Here is a 26156-nt window from a genome sequence, read left to right as displayed (position 1 = left end):
GAAGAGAGGTGTGGGGGAGATGCCAGTTGGCAATCAATCTCAATGAAAGGTGGCAAATATTATAAGTGGGTCCCCACTCGGACGTTGATTGTGATCTGTAACAAAATATGTTTCTTTGGCTTCTCAAAACTTCTCACGTGGCTTCGCTGGTTCTTCAATCACGCCGTCAATGACTAACCCTTTTGTCTTCTTTTTTCAAAAATAAAAAATCTCAACCTCTTGATTCGACACCTCTGTCTAGTCTATAGCGATGATATTCAACAACTCTACAACGTGGACAATATTCATCGCCATTTTCCATTTTCATGAATCTTTGATTTTCTTACTGACTTATTGCGTTTGTGCCATGATTCTTTGGTGATTTCATATTTTATTGAATCGAGTTTAATTTGGTGATTTAATTATTTACCATTTATTAAATATTTCATGTTGGATAAATGATCCATCTGTTTTTATAATTAATATTCTTTTGAGATGTGTATATATTAAAACAATTTCCAGGTTTTTCATTTAAAAAGTTATGGATAAAAAAAAAGAGTTAAAATGCTTTTTTAAAAAAAAAAACATAGAATATTCTAAGTCAGCTTGCATGCACCATGTTAAATCTTTACGACTCAAAACCAGCTTTTATATAGGGTATATTAAAACAATTTCCAAGTTTTTTATTTAAAAAGTTATGGATAAAAAAATAGAGTTAAAATACTTTTTTTATTTCAAAACATGGAGTATTTTAATTCAGCTTATACGCATGATATTTTAAAATATAAAGTATTCTAAGTTAATTTGCACGTACTATATTAAATCTTTACTGTTTAGAACCAACTTTTATATAGGGTTAAATCTTGTAGCCCATGACATTAATAAATTTAATACTAGTAGATTTGAACTTGAGATGTTGAAGGAAACAAACCCTCCCAAGCCCTTAGCTAAATGATGCTGATATACCAATCGATCTTTTGGGGTTAAATATATACTTTATAAATAGATAGATATTGTAAGTTAAACTGCAAGTTTATTTACTCGACTAACCTAATTATAGTTGAGGAGATCAACTTTGAAAAACCAGTAAACTCTTCCTGTAAGTTAAGGGATTACATTCCATTAATTATAGATTAATTCATGGTCTTTTGAGTTGCTGAGTCGTTGTAGAATAATTACATTGATGGGATGCTTGAACATACAAATGAAGAATGACATGCAATATCCACCCATGCAAGATAAGAAGGGGGGAAATTAACAGCAACAAGAAGAAATATAAGCAACAAGCTTGCATGCACATGGGGTGCTTCATTACAATTTATGTTCGAACAATAAGAACAAGGAGAGGGAGACAAGAAACTTGGATTAGTTAATGGTGGGGTACTTGATGCTTTTGCAAGTTTTTTCTATTATTTGATACCTTGAGACATTATGAAATATTAGATTTAATTAGTACATAATACGTTGTTCATTAGCGGTAGATGACACCTAATATTACCTGACAAAATATTTTGTAGCCATGGGAGAGATCGATGCAGCTTGGTATGCTTGTTTATGCGTGCGTAGGGTAATATAGCGAAGATTGATCAACTGTCCTTAATTTGTAGATATCTCTGTCGACAGCTCTAAATCGGTGGCAGAAGCTTTAATATTGAGATCCTTGTCGCTTCCCATGGACTTTATAGTTTATATTGTATGTACAATAAATATTATGATTCGATTTCTACTCGTTTTTTCCTCAGAGAAATCCTTTCTCTACCTAAAAATAGCCAGCTCTTCTACTCAAAATGAAAGAGGGATATCTATTTATAATTTGCATAAGCAAAAATAATAATAATAATAATAATAATAATAATAATAATAATAATAATAATAATAATAATAATAATAATAATAATAATCACTGTCATCAACTAATTATTGATCGTATATACATTTTTCAAATATTTGCATTTTTGAGATGTTAATTAAGCAACAGATGCACCTCATTCGGTCATTGAGGCAGTCCTAGACTCCCGCAGATTGAATATTAGATTATGTCAATTTTATAACCACGATTTGTAGACTAACACAAATTTTGACCAGAATAATTGTCAATCATATGCTCTAATTGGCAAAAAAAGATTTAAAATCTAAAAATTAAAAAAAATAGCAAAGTTGGAAAGATTCTGGCCTCATAAAAGGAAAGGGAGAGGGTGAAAATTCTTTTATGTATAATATCCAACAATTTTGACAGTCAACGTTTCTACTAATTATTAACCTTATAAATGTTATTTTACTAAATTAAGATTGCAGCTTGCAGTTTATATATGATTAGACATAATATTAAAGAAAACTCAAAAATATTTTTATTTTTAATTTTCTTATCAAACATTTTTATAAAGCCACCTTGTCATATCACAAGTAGCGTTTAAAAAAATTGGCTTGTCAATAATATTTATATTATCCAACTCAATTCAACTCATCAAATTATTAGATAATAATAAGTTAAAAAATCTAAAAATTAAATAAACATGTATAAAAAATTGAGTAACGAATCAGAATTTTTGAAACTCGATCAATCCGACCCAACCTAAATACATAATATTCTTTTTGTTTATATATTTAAAAATTTCTAAATTGAGCATTTATTTTTATTTTATTTAAAAATATTTTGACTCGAAAGTTCTTATCAATGAATTTTGTATTGGATTTTTTTAATGTAACAACAAAAAATTTATCTCTTTACTAGAAGCCGAGAGGTAGCTAGAGTTAAATGATAGGGCAAGATATAAAAATTATATCTGATGTACTCTTTAGTCTAGACAAGCACATCTCTCATTTATTTATGGAATTCGTCACGCAAAATTAATTGATATTTGTATATAACTTTGAAAAAGATAGCCCAATATCTTCACTTGATATCTCTTTAAAATGTAAAATAGGATTTAATATATATATCATAATGCCTCATGTAATTTTAGAGTAGTATTTTTCTTTATAAAAAAATATTTATAAATATTTTTCATGATGAAACTTATATAAATTTATAAGTATAAGAGAAGTAATTAATACCTGGAAGATAGGGAGGTGATAATGATATATCCACGGACCACGCCACTAAACGTCATAACCACACTCCTCTTAATTTGTTTTCTTACAAAGTGACAATTATACCCCTAAATAAAAGTCATCTTCTCGGACTAAAATCCAGTCTACCAACACCAGACCAGTAACTTATTTCTCATTCATTGTTCTTTGTGCTTGGTTTCTTTTTCTGATTGATATCATCGTACATCTCACTGATATTGTCATTTTGCTACCACCATTGTCGATCCCTACCACACCAACTGCCTTCCAATCCACTATTATCATTGCCCTGATCCACCAACCCATGGCTTAGTCGGTAGCTTGGCAACTTAGCATTAACTCAGTTCATGAAAAATTAGGATACAGTGATAGCATATATGTACCTATTACAGAGTAACAGAGGCTTCTAATTGATCTTGTATTTAAGGAAACAAACCAATTAACTTATGTATATATAAAAGGGATACCAATCAGAGAATATCATTGGATTTCTTCGAATGAGATATTCTGATTTCTGTTGCCCTACTCCAGCTCAAACAAATCTCAACACTCCCCTTCAAGTTAAAGCATGAATATCTGTTCCAACTTGCGTATTAAGTTCATAAAGTGCTCATTTCTTCCCAAAGCTTTTGTGAAGACATCCCAGCAAGTTGGAGTGAACAAACTTGGTTAATTATGATATGTCCTGCCTGAATCTTTTCTCTCGCGACATGACTAGTCAAGTTCAATGTATTTCGTGCGTTCATGAAACACATGATTTGCAGCAATATGTAGAGCTACTTGATTGTCACAATATAGGATCAACTGGTCCCAAATGTGCACTTGCAGATCATCAAACAAAAATATAAGCCATGTGAGTTCACAAGTTACAGCAACCATAGACGTATGTTCTGCTTCTGAAGATGATCTATATACCATCTTTTGCTTATATGTCTTCCATGAGATTAGGGTGTACCTCCAAGAAACACTTAGTAGCTTGAAGTAGATTTTCCAGTCATGGGACAATCTGTCCAATTTGCACCATATTAAGCTTTAAGAGTTAAGGAGCTATTTGAGGAGAACAACAAACCACGACCTAGCTAGATCTCCTTTTAGGTATCTCACAATTTGAAGTGCAGCATCCCAGTGAGGCTTTCTCGGAGCTAGCATGTATAAATTGACTTGGAATGCTCCTATAGTAAGTGATATCTGGTCTGGTGATTGTAAGATAAATTAATCATCCTACTGATCTTCTGGAACGAGAAGGATTAGGCAAGAGATCCCCTTAACTACCTGTAAGCTTTAAATTCTATTCCGTAGGAAAACCGAGTGGTTGCACCCCAAGAGAACCAACATCGTCTATAATTTCTAGAGTATACTTTCTTTGAGATATAACAATAACAGCTTTGGATCTTGCAACTTCCAAACCCGGAAAACACTTCAGATAACCGATCGAGATCTTTAAAATGGAACTGTTGATGAAAAAAAAGTTTAAGATCCTAGATAACCTTGTCATCGTTTCCAGTTATAATCATGCCATCCACATAAGCAAGTACCGCTATTCGAGATGAGTCTTTTCTTTGAACAAATAGTGAGTGATCGATCAAATTGAGATCGGACAAAGCCAGCCTTTTGAATGGTTAATTTCTGAGAACTTCGAAAACCAATTCTGAGAGTGACTTGTGCGGTTAACACAGTAAGTTCTCTCCCTGTAGACAAAGGCCGGATAGTGGAGTCTTGCACACCTCTTCATCCAAGTCACCGTGAAGAAATGTATCTAAAATTAATAATGGCAAGTTGCAAACTATAGTAAGAGCAAGAAGGCAACGGGAGATTGAAAAAGACTTTGATTTGCGTTTAATATGAGATTTGATCATAAAAATTCACAAGCACCAAGGAAGAGGAGAGGTAGAGTAATCCAAGAGTCATAATCAACTCAGTTGCCAATCTTAAAAATTGTGGTAACCAGGTGCGGAGTACAGGGAGGGCTGGCAGGGTCCGGCCCTGGAAGGAAATTGTTTTTCCGGCTCCTCCCTGTATAATATTTATGTTTTTAGTTTAAATATTAAACAATTAAAATCTTAACCCTCTTAATTTTATTTTTTTTTGCTACGCTCTTGGTAATTGTGGGAACTTTTTAAAGTATTTATTTGCTAAGAAATATATTAAAATAAAAAAAAATTTATTTTTTAAAAATTATTTTTAACATCAGCATATCAAAACGATCTAAAAACATAAAATAAAATTTTCATTTTAAACAAAAAAAATTTAAAATTTTTAAAAACACGATTTACACTGTACTTCCAAACACATTTTCGCAAAGCAAAAACGTTATATATATATCCTAAACACATAAAAAAGAAATGGATTTTTTTTGTGATTTACTGTTAATATAAATAATAAAATATCTTAATATTGTTTTTTAATTAATTGATAACAAATTTATCTCGTAGCAGAGTTGATTAGCATGTATGATAAATTATATATTATGAGTTTGAACTTTGAGGATGTAAATATTTTTTGTATTGTGACAGAAAAAAATTTATTTATTATATTTTTAAAAAGAAATAAAAATAGATAATATAAATAAAAAAAATTAAGGCCAAACATGGATGCTTGATCTGTCTCTCTTCGTGTTTTATTACACTCCAGAAATTTTAAAAATACTAGATTAATATAAAAGGTGTGTTCTTAAGACCGTCTTTGTAATTAATACCTCTATCGTTTGATAAAAACTAATTGATTAAATGATAAAACTATAGCATTATGAAAGTTAAACATTGATTTGAATTTGCTTTATATATAAAAAGAAAATGATTTGAAATTGGATTGAAAGCCGAGGCTTTGATTTTCTGTTAACTTCATTTTTATTGAAAACTCCAAATCAGTCCCCAAGCTTATAGCACGCATATCTCAACTGGGATTCTAAGATTTTCTTCGATCTGATCCCTAGAGGTTTGGAAACTCTCAATTGAGTCCTTGATCCATATCGTTAACGTGCTCTGTTGAAGAGCGTGTATTTTACCCGGTAAAAAGTCATTCCCTTTTCATTGTCATTACAATTATTTTTAATATCTAACACATCAAAATATATAAAAATATCAAAAATATATTAATTTAAAATAAAAAAATAAAAAAATTTTAAAAAAAATATTATTAAAATACAAAAACAAACAGAAAAAAAATAACAGCAGCTTCGCCAGCCGGTATAAATGAACTGTCTAGTGATGGGGTTTTTAGAATAGTTTTTATTTACTCATTTATAAGGTCTGCTCTGAGGCTACGTATTAGAACAAGCTCTCGTGTTTCAATAAATTAATTTGTGCAGACAGATTTCATGGGTACAAGTTTTGTGCTCTGAAGTATGGAATGGTATCAGCTTGAGAGTAGTTATGTCACGGCAAGCCCAGATGTTGAACTGCTGGTTACAATGGTAGACCTAAGGAAGAGCAGAGCAGAGCAGGTGATGAAGATAGTGGTTAGTGTCAATCGCCTTTGTATCATTAATCAAGAAACAGAAGATGACGAACTTGACGTTTGAGTGCAGAACTCCATTGATAAGGACTGCTTTATGGGTTCTTCGTCATTTTGAAAACGAAACCGTAATTTGATTGGCTCTTCTCTATTGTCTTTCTTACATCCAATAATCTTATCCAAGTTTGCAAGTCTTTTCCAACCTGAGCATTTCGATTAAGACGACTTGGTTATTTATCTGTTTGTTCGTCTTCAGAATATTAATGATGATGCACTTCCTTCGCTTAAATTTAAATCCCCAGTTTTAGCCCCCATTGGCTGTCTGGAATTAAGATTACATGCAGTACATGATTTTGTCTCTCTTGAATCTTTTGATATACATAAATATAAATATGGTAGATGTGATTAAAATAATATAAATTATATTTTGAAATTTCATTTAATAATTTAAACTTTGATATCATATTTAAAAATAAATTCAACTTAAAAATTTAAGTTGTTAGGTGAAGTTCTAAGATATAATTTATATTATTCTCTAATATATTTCCTTAAATGAAAGTTATTTGTGCTTGAAACTTGTACAGACTCACACTATCTTCTATTTAATTTTTATCAAATAAATAGGAATGATGAGATTCAAACCCGTGACCACTTGATCATCAAAGCTCTGATATCATGTTAAAGAAGCTTTTTAGTTGGATTAGTTCTTTGATATGATATCAAAGCTTTGATATGATATCAAAGCTTTGATGATCTTGTGGTCACGAGTTTGAATCTTACCATCCTTATTTCTTTGATAAAAATTAAGTATAAAGTAGTGTGGGTCTGTAAAAATTTTAGATCTAAAAAGCTTTTATTTGAGGTGGTGTGTTAAAAAATAATATAAATTATATTTTAAAATTTTATTTAACTGTTTAAATTTTTGAATTAAAATGATTTTTTTGAAAGGCAGGTGACAAAGAAGCCCACAAAAAACGTGGAACCTAAGGAAAGAAATTGATGGGTTTGCAGTGCAAATTGAAAAGAAGGATTAACTGACCCTAATGTTCCACAAGATTTTATCATGTCCCAAGTTTAAGCCAGAGCAAAATATATATATATATATATATATATATATATATATATATATATATATATATATATATATATATTGACAAGAACCACTGTGCACCTCATTTTACCCTTGATTGGGACCCCAAAAAATATATCAGAACCTATCATCAGAACTCTTTTAAGACAGGAGTACTGATAAAAGAAGTACACCAGACTGCGAGTGTAAGGAGAAAATTCTTTACGACGCATCTGCAAGGTGGATCAAACTCATTTCTAGCTTCCAAAACTAGAAATGATCATAGACAGCTCATTTCTACTAGGATAGAGATTCGAAATTGATGGGTCAGTAAGAACAAATGTCGTCTCTGATGTCTAATCAGCCACAAATATTGAAATACGTTGGTTTTAATTGTTAAGAAGCTTTAATTAATTAAAGCTGGCACAAAAAGCTATAGCGATGAATGAATTAAGCGAAGCCCCTGGCTGCTCAACCTGTACAGCCAGGCTGAGATCAAAGGAGATGATTCTTCGGGGAGAGCAACACGACAACGTGTTCGGTGGAGGCTATCACTCACGAGTTCATCAAATCTAGCTGAATCAATCGCCATGCTGCTTAACTTTGCAGATTATTCATGCCATTATACTTGTGGTTGGAATGAAGACTTCGGTTAGGCTTTTGTTGAATCCAACTACGGAACTCAAAAAAACTAGTCGACTTTTATAATGTCAGGTTTCATTGTCAAGAGCAACTAATTGAGGCATCATACATGGGAGAACAGGATAACGCATCCCACTCCTGCAGATGGAAATTGTGAAACAGAGTCGGCAGTCGCTGAGATCTGCAAATCTTAGCTGCAGAATTGAGTTATCAATCCGTACTAACATCTCTTCTCTGTTAAGCACTTTCAGCAGATGTAAGTGGTGCTGCTGAGTCTAGTACCTGAAGTCCGGCTCTGTGCCACCATAAAACATTTGCGCTTTGCATAACAATCATGGAGAAAAAAACATCACTTCTTAATCACCTACCACACTTTAGATGCTATTTTCAGATCTTACAAATGCATTTACGATTAGAAAAATGGGTTGATTCCAATGCCAGGCTTTCAGCTGCCGTGAACTTAAAAACTATTGGCTATAGAAAAGCCGAACTTGCAGCATGTATATATGGTTAAGTTACATTTAACTTAGCATGACCTCATACACCATACACCATGCACCATGCACGAGTCTTCTGGTTACCGAGTTGTGAATGCATCACATCATTCTACCAAATAATTAGGAGCCACAACCAATATCCTGTCATCTCTTGATGATGATTGCCTTGCACCATCACCCTCTGCTTCTGGTCGGCTGCCATCATCTACCACAATCAAAAAGCCTTCTCTCCGAATCAAACTCTGCAATATAAACATTTGTCCCATCCAATATATTACTCGCATTGAACTTCTAAAATATATTGGCGAGACTCGAGATATTTTTAGTTTTACCTCTATAATGGCTTTGATTTTGGAAGCTTCATTCTTTGCTTCCTCCAAGGAACTGTAGCTATTTTTCTGATTTTGTTGATCCACATACCATCTTATCAACTCTCCCTGCCTCATTCCAGCCAGCCCCGTCCCTGAAATTGGTAGCAGAACACGCCTCAGACAGTATATATGGTGAATAAAGGAAAGGGCCTCCTGGTTCATTACTATCTATTGGTTCGTCACTATTGCACAGATCATTACTGTACAATATGCATCTAGGGTCCAACTTCCAGTGCTATCATTACATAGGGTTTTTTTCCCAATCAACATCATATAGGTTAGGCCCTCAAGCAAAATTAAGAAAATATATAAATGCTTCGAGATGAAAACCTAAATTGTAATGATAGCAGCAAAAATATACTAACTCAAAAACATAAATATCATGTAACATGAATGAAAGGGGTCTTGCAGTTTACCATCTCGCATCACAGCTTCTTCATGCTGTCTAAGGCGCATGACCAGTGCTTGTGTAACCCTCTGAAAGTATTCTTCACTTATTACAAGTTTTTTCCCCTGTCGGCTAGCAGAAGCCGCTCCATTTTCTGTGCAATCTCTGTAGTTTAGTGAAAAGTTTGAATAAAAAGAATATAAATAACTTAGGATATAAAAGCCTACCTGTGTTTTCTGAAACTGGGTTAGCGTCAGCATTACTTGGCTGGGCATCACCTTGACTGGGACCATCATTTCCACCATCACCATTTGCTTCTTGAAACTCAGATAGATCAATCTCGCTTGACTCCACACTACAAGCACAACAAAAGGCACGTATTATAATTATGAAAAAACTTGAAAAATCAAGAAAGATGTCAGCACTTTCCCAAATTTTCTTGCCTGATTATGGATGTTTTCAGCAATTTGACTGCTACACGGACATGCCGTGGTTGTACCTGTGAAAAAGTTATTTGTCTCAGGTCTAAGTTGAAAATGCAATCAATGCATATCGATCTCAAGATGCAAATGGCAAATTAGAAACCTGAGTTTCCAAATGACTTCGAGCAATGGCCTCAGACAGTCTGATCAGTGCCTCCAGCTGTCTAACAGTCATTCGATAAGCAACTCTACTCCCTGGAGTTGTATCACCTTTGCGAAGAGCAACATAAGAGTCCACCAACAGTTTTCTTGCTTCGGAATTAAGCTGCATCAAGATTTAGGTCTGCTAAAGCATGGCTAGGTACAGTGAAAGAATTCTCAAAACAAAGTCATTGGTGTGTGCACGTTATATATTTAAGGTATTAACATCAAACCTTTGGTTTCAAGGTTTTTGCATATGTAATGTATCGTTTTATCTGAGCAGTTGTGAATGCAGGAGAAAGAGCTTCTTCACGCTTTTGATGAACTCTTACGATATGGTGCGCAATGTGGTAATCAGTTTGATCATCTGGATCATCAATCATCACATATACCAGATCAAACCTTGAAAGAATTGCAGGAGGGAGAGCCACATTATACTGGACAACAACACTTGGAAACAGTTAGTCTGGGGAAAAAAAGAGATCTAACTTGATAAAACAGGTAATGGCATAAAAGAGTCAGCTTGTAGTTATTCACATGGCTTTAAAATCAGGTGAAACAATTTCTCACCTTGAGCGGTTTAGATTTATCATAGCGTCCTCCAGCAGGGTTAGCTGCAGCTAGAATTGATGTTCGAGCATTGAGTGTCGCTTGTATCCCAGCTTTTGTGATGCTTATTGTCTGCTGTTCCATGGCCTCATGAATTGCAACCTTAATGTTCATTTAGATTGATATCAGAAATCGCTATTAGAAATGTCAAGTTCAACTTTAATGAAAGAAAATTACCTGATCTCTAATATCCATCTTGTCAAATTCATCAATGCAACAAATGCCATTGTCAGCAAGCATCAATGCACCAGCCTGAGAAAAAAAAAGTCAGACACTAAATCAGAAAAATAAAAGATCAAAGATTTGAAGTTGCAATAGAAATCATGAATGCTCAATATCATGTGTCATTTCAAAACTGCTGTCATTGTCATTCTTAGAGAGTACGGCAAGGGACACTAGTCTAAACCAAACTTCAAGATGATGTTTAGTAACTGCTTGAATCTAGAGAGTCATAGAGTCATGCAGGTTCTTCCAAAAGAGAAAGAGTATTGATCTCTGCTGTCCAGAGGAGCACCTGTAAACAGGTGCCACAACTGCTTGGACTAAAACAGATCCACTGATTCTCAGCCAACAAAAGAGTGCTGACATCATGTGAATGCTACCTCAATACAAAATTCCCCAGTTTCTGGTTCTTTGGCCACAGATGCTGTCAGCCCAGCAGCAGATGATGATTTTCCAGATGTGTAGACAGATCTTGGAACTATACCTGAAGCATACCTGTAAGAACAGACCCATATAAACAAATGCCTCCCTTGCATAGACTTGAACAAAGAAGAAGCAGAAGAATCACATATTAAGAGTAAAAAGGCAACATACTTGAGGAACTGAGACTTTGCACAGCTGGGATCACCAACAATACAAACATTGATGTCCCCCCTAAGGTTAATACCCTCATGAGTGAACTTGTGAACGCCACCCAAGAGCATGAGCAGGATTGCACGTTTGATATCTTGGTGACCAAAAACAGTTGGAGCAATGCTATCAACAATCTTATTGAAGAAATCAGGAGTGTTTCTCATTCTTTGGATTTCATCTAGCTCCTCTGTCTGTCAAGTAAAATGAAGTGAGAAAAGTCTGGTATATTACTCTAACCACATATATGACAACATGAGCATGACCCTCAAATAAACATGACACGGTTCAAATGATATTACATTTATCTAGAATGTCAGTAGCTAATATTATCATAGGGTTAGTGTAGTGTGAAGATATGGTGATATGAATTAGAAGTCAGGGCATAGAGAATTAATAATAAAAAAAGCAGAAATAGGACAACTGACCGTGAATTCCTGGTTATCATCTTCATCAACAGCCTTTTTTCTATTCCTGATGTCAGTATCCCTTCTGCCATCACAAACCTAAACAAAGACACACTTATGAATCACAAATAATTGTAATACACATACATCATGGTCAAACATTAGGTATCAAGCAAGCCATGCTGTAGACCAACCTGCACGGAATTGGCTATAAATGCAAGGCGATAAGAGAGGTCTCTCACTCCCAATGCTCGGAGCCCTCTGACACCTTCACCACCAACAGCAGAATTTTTAAGCTGAGAAGATTCCCGGCGGCATTCTGCTCTCTCTCCAGGGGATGCCAATGCCAATATATCAGGTACAACAACCACAGTGCCTGTGAAAATGACCCTGGAAGCAATCAAAGTTTGAAGCCAAATTACACACAAAATCCAACATTTACTTCAAAGAGAAAAGAAACACTAGAGATAACCAGAGTAATTAACGCATAAGAATATCTTACGTGTCACCAGCTCTGGCCTTTTCAACAATATCATGGCGAACAATAACATCCAAAGATCTGGGAAGGGAACCGGCAGGAATCTCTTTAGAGGTTTCCTGCATTCTCACCCTCTGCCAGTCAGCAAATTTGCTCTCTTGCCTAAGCAATGCCCATCTCATTTTATTGGAACATGTCGCATTGGCACAAATTGTTGGCTGCAAAACTCGCAATTCCAGCAACAGGTTTAACAATTGGCATCAAACAAAACATAAAACTTGAAACTAAAGTTGCAATACAGCACTAATCCACAAACTGACCTCAGTATATTTGAATTGCTGTTCAACATTCTTGACAACACCACCACATTCCAAACACCTAAAAGTTCCTTGCAAAAGCTCCGGCCTTACCTCACTTGTGCGAGTCACCACTCCGGTTACTGACACAAGTTTCCCAATTTCCGCTGTTGTTAGCTCTCTTAATCTGTAAACAAGGTAGCCCACTACACAATTGAGGGAATAATAACAATAATTTACTTTGTTCTTTTTCATCAACTGAGGCAGTGATTACTAGAACAGTGTATATAGAATCAGCTATTAGGGATTAATTAAACCCGTCAACAAAAATAACAAAAATAAAGGAATATTATACTGGAAAAAAACATTAAGAATAAAGTGAAGAAGTACCTCATGGAAAAAGGGATATTAAAAAAAGCAACATTGATGTCCTTGTTAGGATTATCATCAGATATAAACGTTGAGCTCAGCTCCATCACAAACCTCTTACACGCATTCTTCAAATACGGCTCAAACCTAATAATCGCCATCATTATTAAACAAAATAAACAAAAATGGGGATTGTGATTACGCCTTTCTTAAACAGATTTCAATTCAAAATCATTTCTTTTTGTATACCTAAAGTACTCGTCGGCAATGGCTTTTTGAAGAACATCATTAAAAAGCATGACATGGGAGAAATCAATGAACATCGTTGTTGATTCATTCGCTTTCATTGCTTCAATCTCAGCATCGTAGTACGGTTCTCCTATATTACGATTTTGTCCATCTAATCTAAAACTGCTCCAAACAAACCAAAAAAGAAAGAAACATTTCAATAAAACATTATAGTAACTCGTTTTTTTCTTAAATTATATATATATATATATATACACACACATATATTACCGAGATAAAAATAGAAAAAACCCAAACCTAACCTTTTGAGGAAGTCGAGGAAAATGTTCTCAACACGGACTGCTTTCTCGTCGACGAAGTAGCGGCCGAATGCATCCATTGTTTTGAATTTGAAAATGGGTTTCTGTAATGGAAGAGCTTTAGCGGGTTTGTGTTCGATGGCGGAAACAGGCAAGGCAACGCAAATTACTTTATTATGCCCTCCTGTTTGGCGGGAAATCAGTGGAGGGGTTAGCTCTTTCGCGCCAGAATTGAGTACGATATGGGCCGGACTCAGTTTATTATTAGGCTTTCTAATGGCCCGATTCGTAATGGGCTATGCCGTTATTTTACGTTCGTGGTTAGGCTTTCTAGTGACACTGTGTTTACCTATAAAAATAATTAAGGGTTTTTTTAGAATGAATTATGGGACTAAATGTTGAACTATATTGCAAGTTAGTTATTTAATATGATTACTACTTTATTGGTATAAGATATAATGCGAATTCAATCAAATTTTTGTTAATATAAAAAATATATTTAGGTATTGATAATATGTTTTATAGTAGAAAAAACTTTTAAACCATTTTAGGGTCAATCCAATGTAATTTGGTTAACTTAGCGGGTCAAAAGACAATTTGAATGATCAATAAAAATATAGTTTGAAAAAAAAAATCAAAATATATTCTTAAAAAAAATTGAGAAGGCAACATATTTGATCGTTCAAGATCAAACTAGTGAATTTGTTATTCAAATTATAATACTATGATAACTCTAAAAAAAACGAGTTGAAATAAATTATGAAATTCAATTCCTGATGTCAACCCAATGTTAAGAGATAAAACTAGAAAATGAATTAAAAAAATGACTCGAATTAATCTACTAAAACCGAGAATCTGATCATGAAACCATGACAACCCCATAGAAATTAAATCAAAATAAATTATTAATTTCAAATCTCAAACAACTTGGTATTGAGAATGAAATTGAAAAAAATAAAATAAAAAAAACTAAAAAAATTACTTGAATCAATTGGAGTTAATTTGTCAAACTCACAATCTAGATCATAAAATCAGAATAAACCCATGGAAAACAAAAAAAAATATGAATCTCAATTCTTAAAATGAAATCAATGTTGAAGGATAAGAACCGGAAAAAATGAATTAAAAATGATAAAAAAAATACTCAAGTTAACCTGTCAAACTCGTAACTTAGATCACGACACTAGGATAAAAACATAAAAACAAATCATAAAATATAATCCTCTATCAAATTAATGTTGAATAATAAAATTAAAAAGATAAAAACCCAATAAAAAAAATAGAAAAAGATTAAGAAAAAACCCCTATTCTAACAAAAAAAAAAGCTTTATGATGCTGCGAACAGTAAATCAACCCCTTTTTTAGTTTTTATTAATATTTAATATATTTTTTATAAATTGATTTGAATCTTTTTTTTTCACTAAATGAAAAGTTATAAGCATGTTTACGTTGACATAACTTTTAACTTAAATCAAATGTTTGTCAGAAATTAAGTCATGATCTTGATTTAATTAAAATTTAAAATAGTTTAATTTATTTATTACAATTTATACTTAAATTTTTTTTTTGCTTTCTGTCCGTGGGCACATCTATAGCCCGTATTCATCTCAACTCATTTTTTACATAGACAAAAATAAAAATTACCAGAGTTTATTACAAGTCAAAATCCTGAACAACAAGAAACATAATAACTTCTTGGCCCCTTTTTTTATATGAGCATGTTTTATTTTGTAATCTTTTATAACCTGTTTTCTAGTAGCACACAGTAAACATGTAGCTATTAATTATAAATCGTAACGCAAATAAAAACGAAGAATAATAAAATCTGTCACAAGTTAAAAGTTTAAAGACAAAAAATACCATAATTATGAGAAGACTTTCAAAATACTTTATTTTATTCATCTATATTTTAATTTTCCAGCAAAATATTACAACCTTTTACATGGAAAAAACTAAAAAAACCCTAATAGTTTAGAAATAAATAAAGTAAAATAGGAAAACTGATATTTTGAAATAGAAAAAAAAAACTAGAGAAGAACCCTAGTATATAATAGGAAAGTAACAAAATATATTAAAGGATATTTTTTAAATACAAAACGAAGAGTTGATGAATCTCCAAAATAGTTAATCAATAAAAAATAAAACTAGAACCGCCATTGTCGTTTTAGACAACCAACGAAGCTTAATCTCTCTTCTGCGTATTATGACAAGTCATATTGTCGTTTAGTGGAGCGTCCACTAAACACTGTAATAGTTTCATCAATCATCACGCCTATAGCTTGCATGGAATGTGGCTGCCGTTCGTTACTAAAAATTTTAACTTGTTTTTATTTAAATTAATTTTTTTATTTTTTTTTATTGTCGTGATGGTTTTGTATTAAAAATAAATATTAAAAAATAAATAAATATATTCATAAACAAAACTAAATTATTTTTCTTGTTCGAACATTGCCAGCACACCACATCGTTGCATGCTCATACGGTGGTTGATATCTGGCAATAAAAAACCAAGGAGCAGTCCAGGCTAGCCGTTTCGAAGCAGAACCTCTCTCTTCATCTGTGCATTCCTTTTCTGATTACCAAATGCTTCCTAAGCCACTTGTCAAGATTTACACTCGGAACAAAAACTCCAGAGACTATTTGAAATAAAATAATAATTTATTCTTTTGAAAAATCGGAGATCAGAAAACTGAATTTTCTTGTTCAGACATAATATTTTTCTATCCTGTTTTTTTTTAAAAAAAAATTATATCAAGTTTTGAAGATTTTTTTTAACTGGTTTTCTCTACAAGTCTTTGATTATTTTCAAATAAAAAACCTCAAATGATGATTAATATAATTATTAATTATTTTTTAAGTTAACAAATATAACTTTTTCTTAATACCTTTTATAATTAAATTATCATGTACATAGAATATGACTATTATAAATATGGTTTTTTCTATGTTTTTAATAAACAAACATGTTTTCTACTTTTTTTTAAGAAAAAAATCTAAATATAAAAAAATAATTTTATATTACTAGGTATGCCCCAGCCCTTTCCTGTGATTTTTCATATATTACCTTTCTACCTTTTATTATTTTCACCGGAACATCTCAACAAACTCGATTTATTTTATGATTGATAGGGATAGAATTGAAAAGGTAGTCGCCACTTAGCTCATGATAACTAGAAAACCCCCAAATGATTTCCAAAGTTATTTAAATAATTAGTTATGCTGAATTAAAATAAAAATAAAAATAAAAATTATCTCAAAACATCTAGAGTAAGTTGCGTTGTTATTATTTCTAATAATAAAAATAAAAATTATTTTCTTGCTAAAAATTGCCAAAACTAGTATATGCATTATTGGTAAAAAAATACTAATTTTAAAAAAGTATTTTGGAATCCAAATCTAGATATAAAGCTTAATTTTTACTTTTAAAATATAAGTGTTGAACTCGAGGGGAAGGTAGAGATAACTTTAGATCTTGGCTCATTTCTAGGGTTATGTCTAGAATGAGTCTATATACATTAACATATATTTAAGGTCTAGATAAGATCATATTGACTGTCTAACTTAAATTTGCTCGCAATAATAGAGCAATATCTTAGCACGTAAATTTTTTTAAAATTTTGTATATATTGATAACCATAAAAGATAACAATATTCATAAAAAATATTAATTAAAAAAAAGTTATCGACATGAGAATGACTCCACTTATAAGATAAGATAAGATAATTTGATAATTTGTTCGGATAAAGTCAATTAAACACCAGTAGGATAGATGAACTTCCACCAAAGAATTCCCATGGCTCTAGATATTATATTCATGATTAATAGAGTAAATGCACTCTAATTAAACAAAAAAAACAATAGAAGGCAGAGAAGAAATGCATATTCAGATTAATTATATTAGAAGGTTATTACTAATTATCCTTGGATTCTTCTCTTGAAGTTGTTCACCGGAAACTTCACGTATATGGCCCAAAAAATCCACAGACCCCACGATTTACATAGAATCCAATTTAAAGTTGCGATTTAGGTTCATTTTTTAACTTACTTTGATCCCTAGTGATATGATTCAAAAGTACTACAAATTATTAAGTGTATTTGAATTATTTATTTAATAAATCAGATTTAAATATATATTTTTAAATACTAGTACTGTTTAACACTACTACTTGTATAAGACGCTAGGAGTCAAAAGTCGTCCATCTCCTTATCAAGAGAGACTATGCGTCTCCTTAATTTCAACTCCTTTTTAAAGGATATATATCTCGGTACAAGGCAAGCTTCATCTCCAAATTCTCCCAAATCCCATCCCCACTCTCCAAGTGCTCTAAACAACACCACCACCAAGAACATCGAGAACAATACCGAAACAATTCAAGAACAGCAAAAGCTACACAAAGATTTCTCATCTTCACAATCACTAGTGATCATGAGCAACAATTCAGTTAGAGTGCAAGAAGACCAAAAGGCCAAGACGAACAAGAGATACATGTTTCTTTTGGTGATCAACTACCTGTTCCTCTTTGCGGGCTCACTCTCTTCGAGCTTACTCTCAAAGTTTTATTTCAACCATCACGGTTCAAGCAGATGGGTATCTACATGGGTACAATCTGCTGGTTTCCCTCTTCTTATCTTCCCCATTTACCTCCCTTTTTATGTCCTCAAATGCACTGATAGACGTCCCTTTAGTCACTTCACTCCAAGGATATTAATCTTATCAATCTTAATAGGTCTTATGTTAGGCGTGAATAACCTTCTCTTTTCATGGGGCAATTCTTATCTCCCAGTATCAACCTCATCTCTACTTTTGTCTTCTCAACTTGTATTCAACCTTATTCTCTCGGTTATCATAGTAAAACAAAAGATCACCTTTCAAAATCTCAACTGTGTAGTCCTTTTGACCCTAAGTTCAGTCCTTTTGGCTTTAGGTTCAAGCCATGATAAACCTCAAGGACTAACCCGTGCAAAATACTTCGTTGGTTTCTTTTCAACCATAGGAGCTGGCTTGTTATTTGCTTTATATTTACCAGTCATGGAAAAGATATACAAATGGATCTACTGTTATGAGATGGTGATGGAAATGCAGTTAGTGATGGAGATTGCTGCCACAGCTCTGGCCACTGCGGGGATGGCATCAGACGGTGGTTTTTCAGAGATGAAGAGAGAGAGCCAAGTCAAATTTGATAAAGGACCAAAGATTTACTGGGTGACGGTGTTCGCTAACGTGGTTACATGGCAGCTATGCTTCATGGGCACAGCAGGAATGGTTTTCTTAACATCATCACTAACAGGAGGGATTTGCATGACTGCCCTTTTGGCCATGAACGTGTTAGGAGGGGTGCTGGTCTATGGAGATGAGTTTGGTGGTGTCAAGGTAGTATCCACTGTGCTTTGTGGGTGGGGTTTTTGTTCTTATGTTTATGGTATGTATCTTAAAATGAGAGAAGAAAAGGAGAAGGAGAATAAAAATCATGGGATGGAGATGGCTCATAACGTTGTATCAGCCAACAATGTTTAGAGAAAAATAATAATTAGTAGTATCTTATGTGTGATTAATGAAAAGATAATTCGAGGGATTGGAGACAAGATGATGAGTTTGATTCCATTTCATTGTCCAATATTGGTATTATCGACCCCATTATAATAATTACCATGTTGATCCTTTTTGTTAATTAATAGCCAGTTACAATTAAATTAGCGCGAGGATTATATCATATGGTGGATTTTATTTATTATCCACCGAATTCCTTCCTTTTTTTCTCTCTCTTTTAATTCTAGAGTTTTTCTTCTTCTTCCCTGACAAGACTCTTCCTGTATATAGCTTCAAATTCAAGTAATTTTGCTTGAATATCACACCATGCCTTCTTTAAAATCATAAAAAAAGAAAAACAGAGAAAAAGTGGTAGCTCTTTTATGAAAAGACCATTAGGAAAAAAGATATAATAGACAAGAATTGGAAGTCCTTGTTAAATGGCCATTCTTGTAGGGAGACCAACTGATTCTTGGATTATTGACTAAAAGACTGAAATTCTAGTTCTTTTTATTTATTTATGCAAATATAGTGTTCTGTAATGTTATTTTCTTATGAACGCTAATTTACTTGTTTACTTCAGGCGAGAGTAAAGAACAAGTAGCTAGTAAGCCTTTCAGTGGGATAGATATGAATACGGTTCATGTACGTGCATGCTCTTAAAGGTGTGACTCATTGCTTCCGACCATAACTATCACTTTAAATAATGGTTTAATTAATGTTGTATTCTATACGTTAATTCTTCGAAAGATGTTTTGATATTGTCACAGTAGTCGGTCTGTAATGGATCTGCCCGGCCCCGAGCAAAACTGCAGAAGAGTGGTGGATTTGTGGAGGATGAGGCGACGAAACCTCTCCCTTTCATTTATTCTTCTTCTTCGCTATAATAGGATTTTAGATATGAGAAAGCAATTATAAAACCTGAAATATGCAACATTTAACGGCTCTTCCCGTTGCATTATTTTTTCAATATTTAGTTAGCTTCAATCAGGTAAAACCCAGGGATTGAACAAGTAAAACACTATAATCATGATATATATTATATAGATGAATATTGGTTTTCGGTGGCTTTTTCTTTCAAATTCTACTAATGAAAGTGCTACTATAAACATATCTTGCAATGACAATCCATAATTCTCTCTATTATATATATGTTAAGCGGCATTTACATCCTAACAGTACTGATTATATATAATATATTTTAAACCACGATATATTTAACTGCAATTGTGGAAATTAAACGCCTCTAACTTTTATTGGAACTTGTCATAAATCTTGTTCAATTCTCTGTTGATGAAGATATATATATATATATATATATATAGGTTATTTGCAATACATTAAAATGAGGGATTGCTCGTTGCAGTAATGGGCACTCGTGTGTTTTCCACTAGCGAGAAACATCCAAAGATCGACATCATTGCTTAACAAATCTACTCGCTTACACCTGAGAAAAAACAAAAGCCAGGAGAGTTAGCATTTCCCCCGGTTATAGTAATGAAACGAAAATCAACTTCAGAGGAAATTATAAATAAAACAAAAGCATAGAAATTGTCGGCTACAAGAGTGGATTTTCCTTTCTGGCCTTTTTTATTTTTGGTTTGTTCTGCACTGATTAGAAAGCTCTTCCAATCCACATGCCCTAGCTATACCTAAGACTAGTGATCATGTAGATGAGCATTAATATGATATATGATTATCTTGTCTCCCAAGCTATTATCTTCTTTAAGTAAAATCAAGTTCTTGATAGGCTACTTTTCTTGTCAATTGCTCTCTTGCAACTGTTTTCAGTGCAGGTGGTGGGTCACCCACATTTTAAAGAACTAGAGATATTGGCAAATTGTTTTTCCATCTTTAGCAGAAAATGGTTGAGATATTCCCTTACTTGTAGTGTAATCAAATCCTACTGAAATGCAACTTTCTTTAATCATTGCTTCGTGATGAATGGAACAACTTCTCTTCACATAAAGAGATGATATGAACCCATGAGAGGTATGTGTCCTAATTAAGATTATATATATATATAAAGAGAGGCATCAGCATCGTTCCAAATATAACATCTCGTTTAAGTTTTGATTGGTACTGCTAGAGAAATATCTCACAGCTTACTTTGTAATAATAAACAAAGTCAAGCCGATATTTTTCTGCTAAGATCGGTGGGGAATTGTGAAAAATGTCACGTCTTCCTGGCTGCTACTCCCTCTTCTTCTCTCTCGATCTCGATGGATGTATCAACTATACCAGTTTTCACTCATCAATAATATTAATTTCTATCCAAATCAAATATCAAGTCATAACTTATATATAGTTTTAACCTGAATATAAAGGTCTTTTTTTAGTAAAGCCTAAGTTTTTCCCGGATGATTTTGAAAAAAGACCTTCGATCCGATTCATTTATAAAATCTTAAGATTTTTTTGAAGTATTATCTCTAATTAGATCATTTGAACTCAAAATATCAAAGAAATAAATAAATCTCCTTATCTGCTGAACTAACTCTTTAAAATTAACAGAGGTAATGCCCTTAAAACACAATTAAAGGCTCAAAATTAATCATTCTTAGAGTCTCTCTTAAATTAGCTGTTTGATGACGATAAAAAGCTATATATGCTGATTTATTTGCCCCGGGACAAAAGCATGCAATTTCATTGATGCAATCATTTTGACATCGTCGGTAGGGTTTTTCCAGGAAGAAGAAGAAGAGGTTAATGACAGCAGCAAGGATTTCGGTAGAGAGTTATATAAATTATCTCTCTCTTTGCAAGGAGATCGAGTAATGACCTGGCAACTTCAAGAAAAATAAATGTTTTGGCTGAATTGCAGTACAGCGTCTTCAATTATGGCGTGCGTGATGCCTCTTCCTTTATTTATTTATTTTATTGAAAAAAGGCTATGAAGACGTGATATGCCTATCTTTACCTTATCCCACGAGACAAATACAACTCTTGTTTTGTTCTATTTTAATATATTTTCAGGAAGCAGACTTCTTCTTTCGTTAGAGAATGATTATGCTGATATCAAACACAGATATATATAAAATTAATTGTAGCAAAAAGGAAAATTGGAGGGTAGCAAAACGACAGTCATTTCACCAACTTTTTAAAGACGACCAAGCTAAAGTACAATGAGCCAATAATAATCAAAAGGTCAACCAGAGTAAACTTGTCCATTTTGATTATTAAAAAGTTAATAATTAGATCCTGCTGGATCGCATATTCTAATGAATCCCCCCCCCCCCCACCCCAAAATAATAATAAATAAATAAATCAAAATTCACAAACGATATTTAATTTGGGAATCCACTCAAGGTGCATGCAGCAGCTCCAACATCCCCATCTAAAACTATTAATTATCTTATTATATATTGAGGGCTTGTTTTAAATGCATAATCGAGCTAGTGACATGGCTAGTATGATTTTGCCAGTGAAAAGTAAGTATACGGTTCAATTATTTATCGTTTATTTATAGTCCTAAGTAAGTACTTTTTTTTTGCTTACGGTTACATTATCTACGTACTAACTCAATTTGATACATTCGTTTGAGACTTCAATTAAAGAAAAATCTATGAATGAACATTCGTTTAATCATGATCATATACCAATTTTTAATACAATTTTAAGTTATTATTGAATGAGCATTGAATACTAGCTACTAGCTAGGTTATGATTTGGAGCATTGATAATTAATTACTTAGACATGGGGAATTTTTTTAATTAACTCCATGTTAATTTGGTGCGTGACGATCTAATATAATATTCATGGAATAGTCCACATGAAATTCCTCAATTATGGGTTAGATTTCAGTCACTCATTCAGTATGCCGAATTCAAGCCATATTCCTTCGTTGGGACTCTTACCTCATTTAGATGTCAGATATTATTGTAGAGGTTGTTTTTTTAAATTTTTTTTTGTATAAAAATATGTTAATATATATATATATATATATATATATATATTTAAATTAATTTTTTATATTAGCATATCAAAATAATCTAATAACATAAAACATAATAATTTAGTGCAAAAAAATTAGATAATTAGTCTCCAAGGTTTCTTTTTTAGATTTCTCATTTTTTAGCGTAGTGATTTTACTAAAATAACCTTAGTTTCAAGATTTAATTAAGCTCTCGAGAGCATTTTCATATTTTAAATTGAGTTTTTTTTTGTTTTAATAAGTTGTTTCAGGGGTAAATTAGTCCTTAATAGTAATTAAAAAAATGTTAGGCGTGTGAAAGAAGCCGTAGTGCTACGGCGGTGTATGCGCCGTCACATGAAGGTTAAGAATTTGCTCCTACCATATCATTCGATCCCTCACGGAATTCTCTTACTCAACATGTAGTGCGTGTTTGGTTTTGGTGGACGAATTATTTTTTAAATTTAGTTTTTATTCTTATTTTTTTAGTTGTTATTTTTTCTTTTGAATAATTTTTTTTTGTGATTGATTTTGTTTTTTTAATTTTATCATTTGATATTTGATTTATTAAAAATTAGGCTAGGTGGTTTTTTCAAGTTTGGTGTTTCCAGTCAAATAACTTGGATTACAGGTTCACATCATTTTATATTTTTTTTATCTCATTACTAGACATTGATTTTTTTTTTTTTTGTAGAATAGGTTTCATGGTTTTCTTCGTCTTCTTTTTTATAGGGTTACCTAAGTTTGATGGGTCAACCCAAATGGCCTCGTATTTTTTTTTATTTTAATTATTTTTTTTGAATCATTTAGGAATTGAGCTCATGGACAAAGATACAAACTAAATTTATTTTTGTAATAATTTTAAAGTGAATTTTTATATTTTTGAAAAAAAAATACATGAGAACATTTCTTATCTAACCCCTCTATCCTAATGCATCTCTCTTGTTCCAAAATAATAATCAAAAGGGCTATCTAAAATTATTTTAGTTTTTCAAATCAATTCAACATTTTGATACAAAACGAGCCTTCAATTCATTTAATTAGAATGTCCATCCACTTTCTAAGATTAAGTTTTCTTCTGGCTCTATGAAAATTAAGGATGTTAATTTAAGTAGAGAAAATATATTCACATCCACACGTTCTGAGGAATGTGATTTCCTGGTTTTAAAATGGAATTGCATTACTAATTTATTTTACCGGTGGTGTGATGTCCCGATATATATGTGAGATTTTTGAGAGTTTCAAGATTTTTTAACTCGTCAATAAAAATACTTGCATCTCAATCCGCGGGCTCTCGATCCAAAGAATCTTGAAACTCTTCAAACCTAGCTCATGGCCACCGATATATAGTGCTGCTAGATAACCTTATAGAGTACTTCTGGGGTTTAAATTTACTATACAAAATTGATTCTCCGGAACAACTAGCTGATCGGAGAGAATCTAAATCTGAATGGATACTGTGGCCGAAATCCAAAATCGATACCTATCTCTCAAACTTTTTTTTCCCTTTGTCCTATGAGGACCTCAAAAGAGTTGAGCTGAGCTTGTATAAAGCGCATGGCATGTGTACACGATATGTATGAACAAAGCTAAAAGAAAGATGGCATCTGCAGCGCTACGTACATTATAACACTGCTGGTGGATCCAAATCGTCCTGGCTAGCCAGATTTCAGCTGTTCCTTTATGAGTATGTATGTGGTTGCAGCTTGTCAAATAAGCTGCGCCCGCGACGAATCCCTTTTCAGATATTCTGGCCATGCTCTTCTTTCTTCGTGTTAGACTTTTGCTTTATTATTTTCTTTTTCAGAAAAGCAGGAATTTGGGAGTTGCATTGACAAGAGCTTTAGTGAGATAGCAGCATGGAAATTATTCACGAATAGTATGTTTTGGCACACCTGATGTGCTGATTCGAATCATTCAAATAACAGGTGTCCAGGGGAACGTCTAGGTTTGGAGACATAAAAGAAGAAAAGTTGTATGCTATTTCTTTTCCATTTTCCCACCACATTTAACTGTATATATTAAGGTGATGGTAAATGTTAAAGTATATATCCCATACGTCGAGGCTTTCTTGCCATACTTTAAAGGATAATTGAGTGTTGGGGAAAAAAATGCTAATTAATGTTTAGTTTAATTCGATGTGCTGATCAAGATTTAACTAATTAATAAGCATCATGATGCTAAGCATATAACAAAATTAATGGAATGTTTGTTAAAATAAACATCATATATATAGATGTATTAAACCAGTAATCACGAAATATATATAAAAACAAAGTAAAATATATATTGACATATACTTTAATTAGCTTTTCTTGTTTGGACGAGTGATTCCTTTCTTTTTCATTTGTTTTTTTTTCAGTGACTCTCTCAAACTTAGAGAATACAATATGAGTAATATAAAATTTTGGATCAAAATATAAAACTTTCAAATTAAAAGGATAAAAAATAAAAACAAAAAAAAATTGGAGGCCAAAATCATATTCTTCATTTTTTATTTTTAATTGGGATAGAAGGTAATCTTGGAACAAAATAAATATTAATTAAGGATAGTCAACATTGATCAAAGGACTATATATTTGATTATTCTTGTGCTATGGGGATTAATTCATCAATAAAGCTAAGCCATTAATTATATTAATCTGGTCTTGCAGTTGTTTTAATTGGGAATAGGCTCCTTGATTTGATAAGAATCAATTTTCATCAGTTTCTTTCTATGAGGATTGAAGGAGTATTGGTACGATGGTAATTACCTAATATTTTTGATTTGATAGAGCAATGATTATCCCAATGAACTTAGAAATGGAATCATTAAAAAAATCTTCAACACAATATTTGTTTGGTAGGGTGTAATGTCATTTAATACAATCAATTATCTAGTGTAGTGAAGAATATAATTTTATAACGATGTTCTTGCAAATGAATCTAATTTTTTCAATAAAAAAATTGTTTTGGCTAAAATAAATAAAAAATATATTAACATACAAAAATATTTTTATAATAAAATTTTATAACGATGTTAAAAAAAAAATTAAGACCTAATTTTTGTTTTATATTTAAAAAAATT

General features: G+C 32.4%; 2 protein-coding genes across 2 annotated transcripts; one reads left to right on the top strand and one right to left on the bottom strand.

The window, feature by feature from the left end:
* Window positions 1-8510: 8510 nt before the first annotated feature.
* Window positions 8511-13807, bottom strand: LOC133695080 (DNA replication licensing factor MCM6). The gene is made up of 18 exons (XM_062116872.1): window positions 13654-13807; window positions 13352-13513; window positions 13124-13249; window positions 12758-12920; window positions 12462-12655; window positions 12154-12349; window positions 11981-12058; window positions 11517-11746; window positions 11303-11417; window positions 10878-10952; window positions 10662-10802; window positions 10325-10528; window positions 10054-10215; window positions 9912-9967; window positions 9696-9823; window positions 9497-9622; window positions 9042-9172; window positions 8511-8951 (listed from the first exon to the last, which is right to left on the bottom strand). The coding sequence occupies exons 1-18, from the start codon at window positions 13728-13730 to the stop codon at window positions 8814-8816; spliced, it is 2502 nt and encodes an 833-aa protein (XP_061972856.1). The 5' UTR covers window positions 13731-13807; the 3' UTR covers window positions 8511-8813.
* A 4123-nt stretch (window positions 13808-17930) lies between these two features.
* Window positions 17931-19234, top strand: LOC133683331 (probable purine permease 4). Its single transcript, XM_062106769.1, has one exon. The coding sequence runs from the start codon at window positions 18078-18080 to the stop codon at window positions 19164-19166; it is 1089 nt and encodes a 362-aa protein (XP_061962753.1). The 5' UTR covers window positions 17931-18077; the 3' UTR covers window positions 19167-19234.
* Window positions 19235-26156: the final 6922 nt, after the last annotated feature.

Source organism: Populus nigra, chromosome 1 (genome assembly GCF_951802175.1).
Source record: "Populus nigra chromosome 1, ddPopNigr1.1, whole genome shotgun sequence".
NCBI classification, from domain to species: domain Eukaryota; kingdom Viridiplantae; phylum Streptophyta; class Magnoliopsida; order Malpighiales; family Salicaceae; genus Populus; species Populus nigra.
The sequence above is the reverse complement of the archived record's forward strand: the minus strand, read 5'-3'. Positions and strand labels throughout refer to the sequence as shown.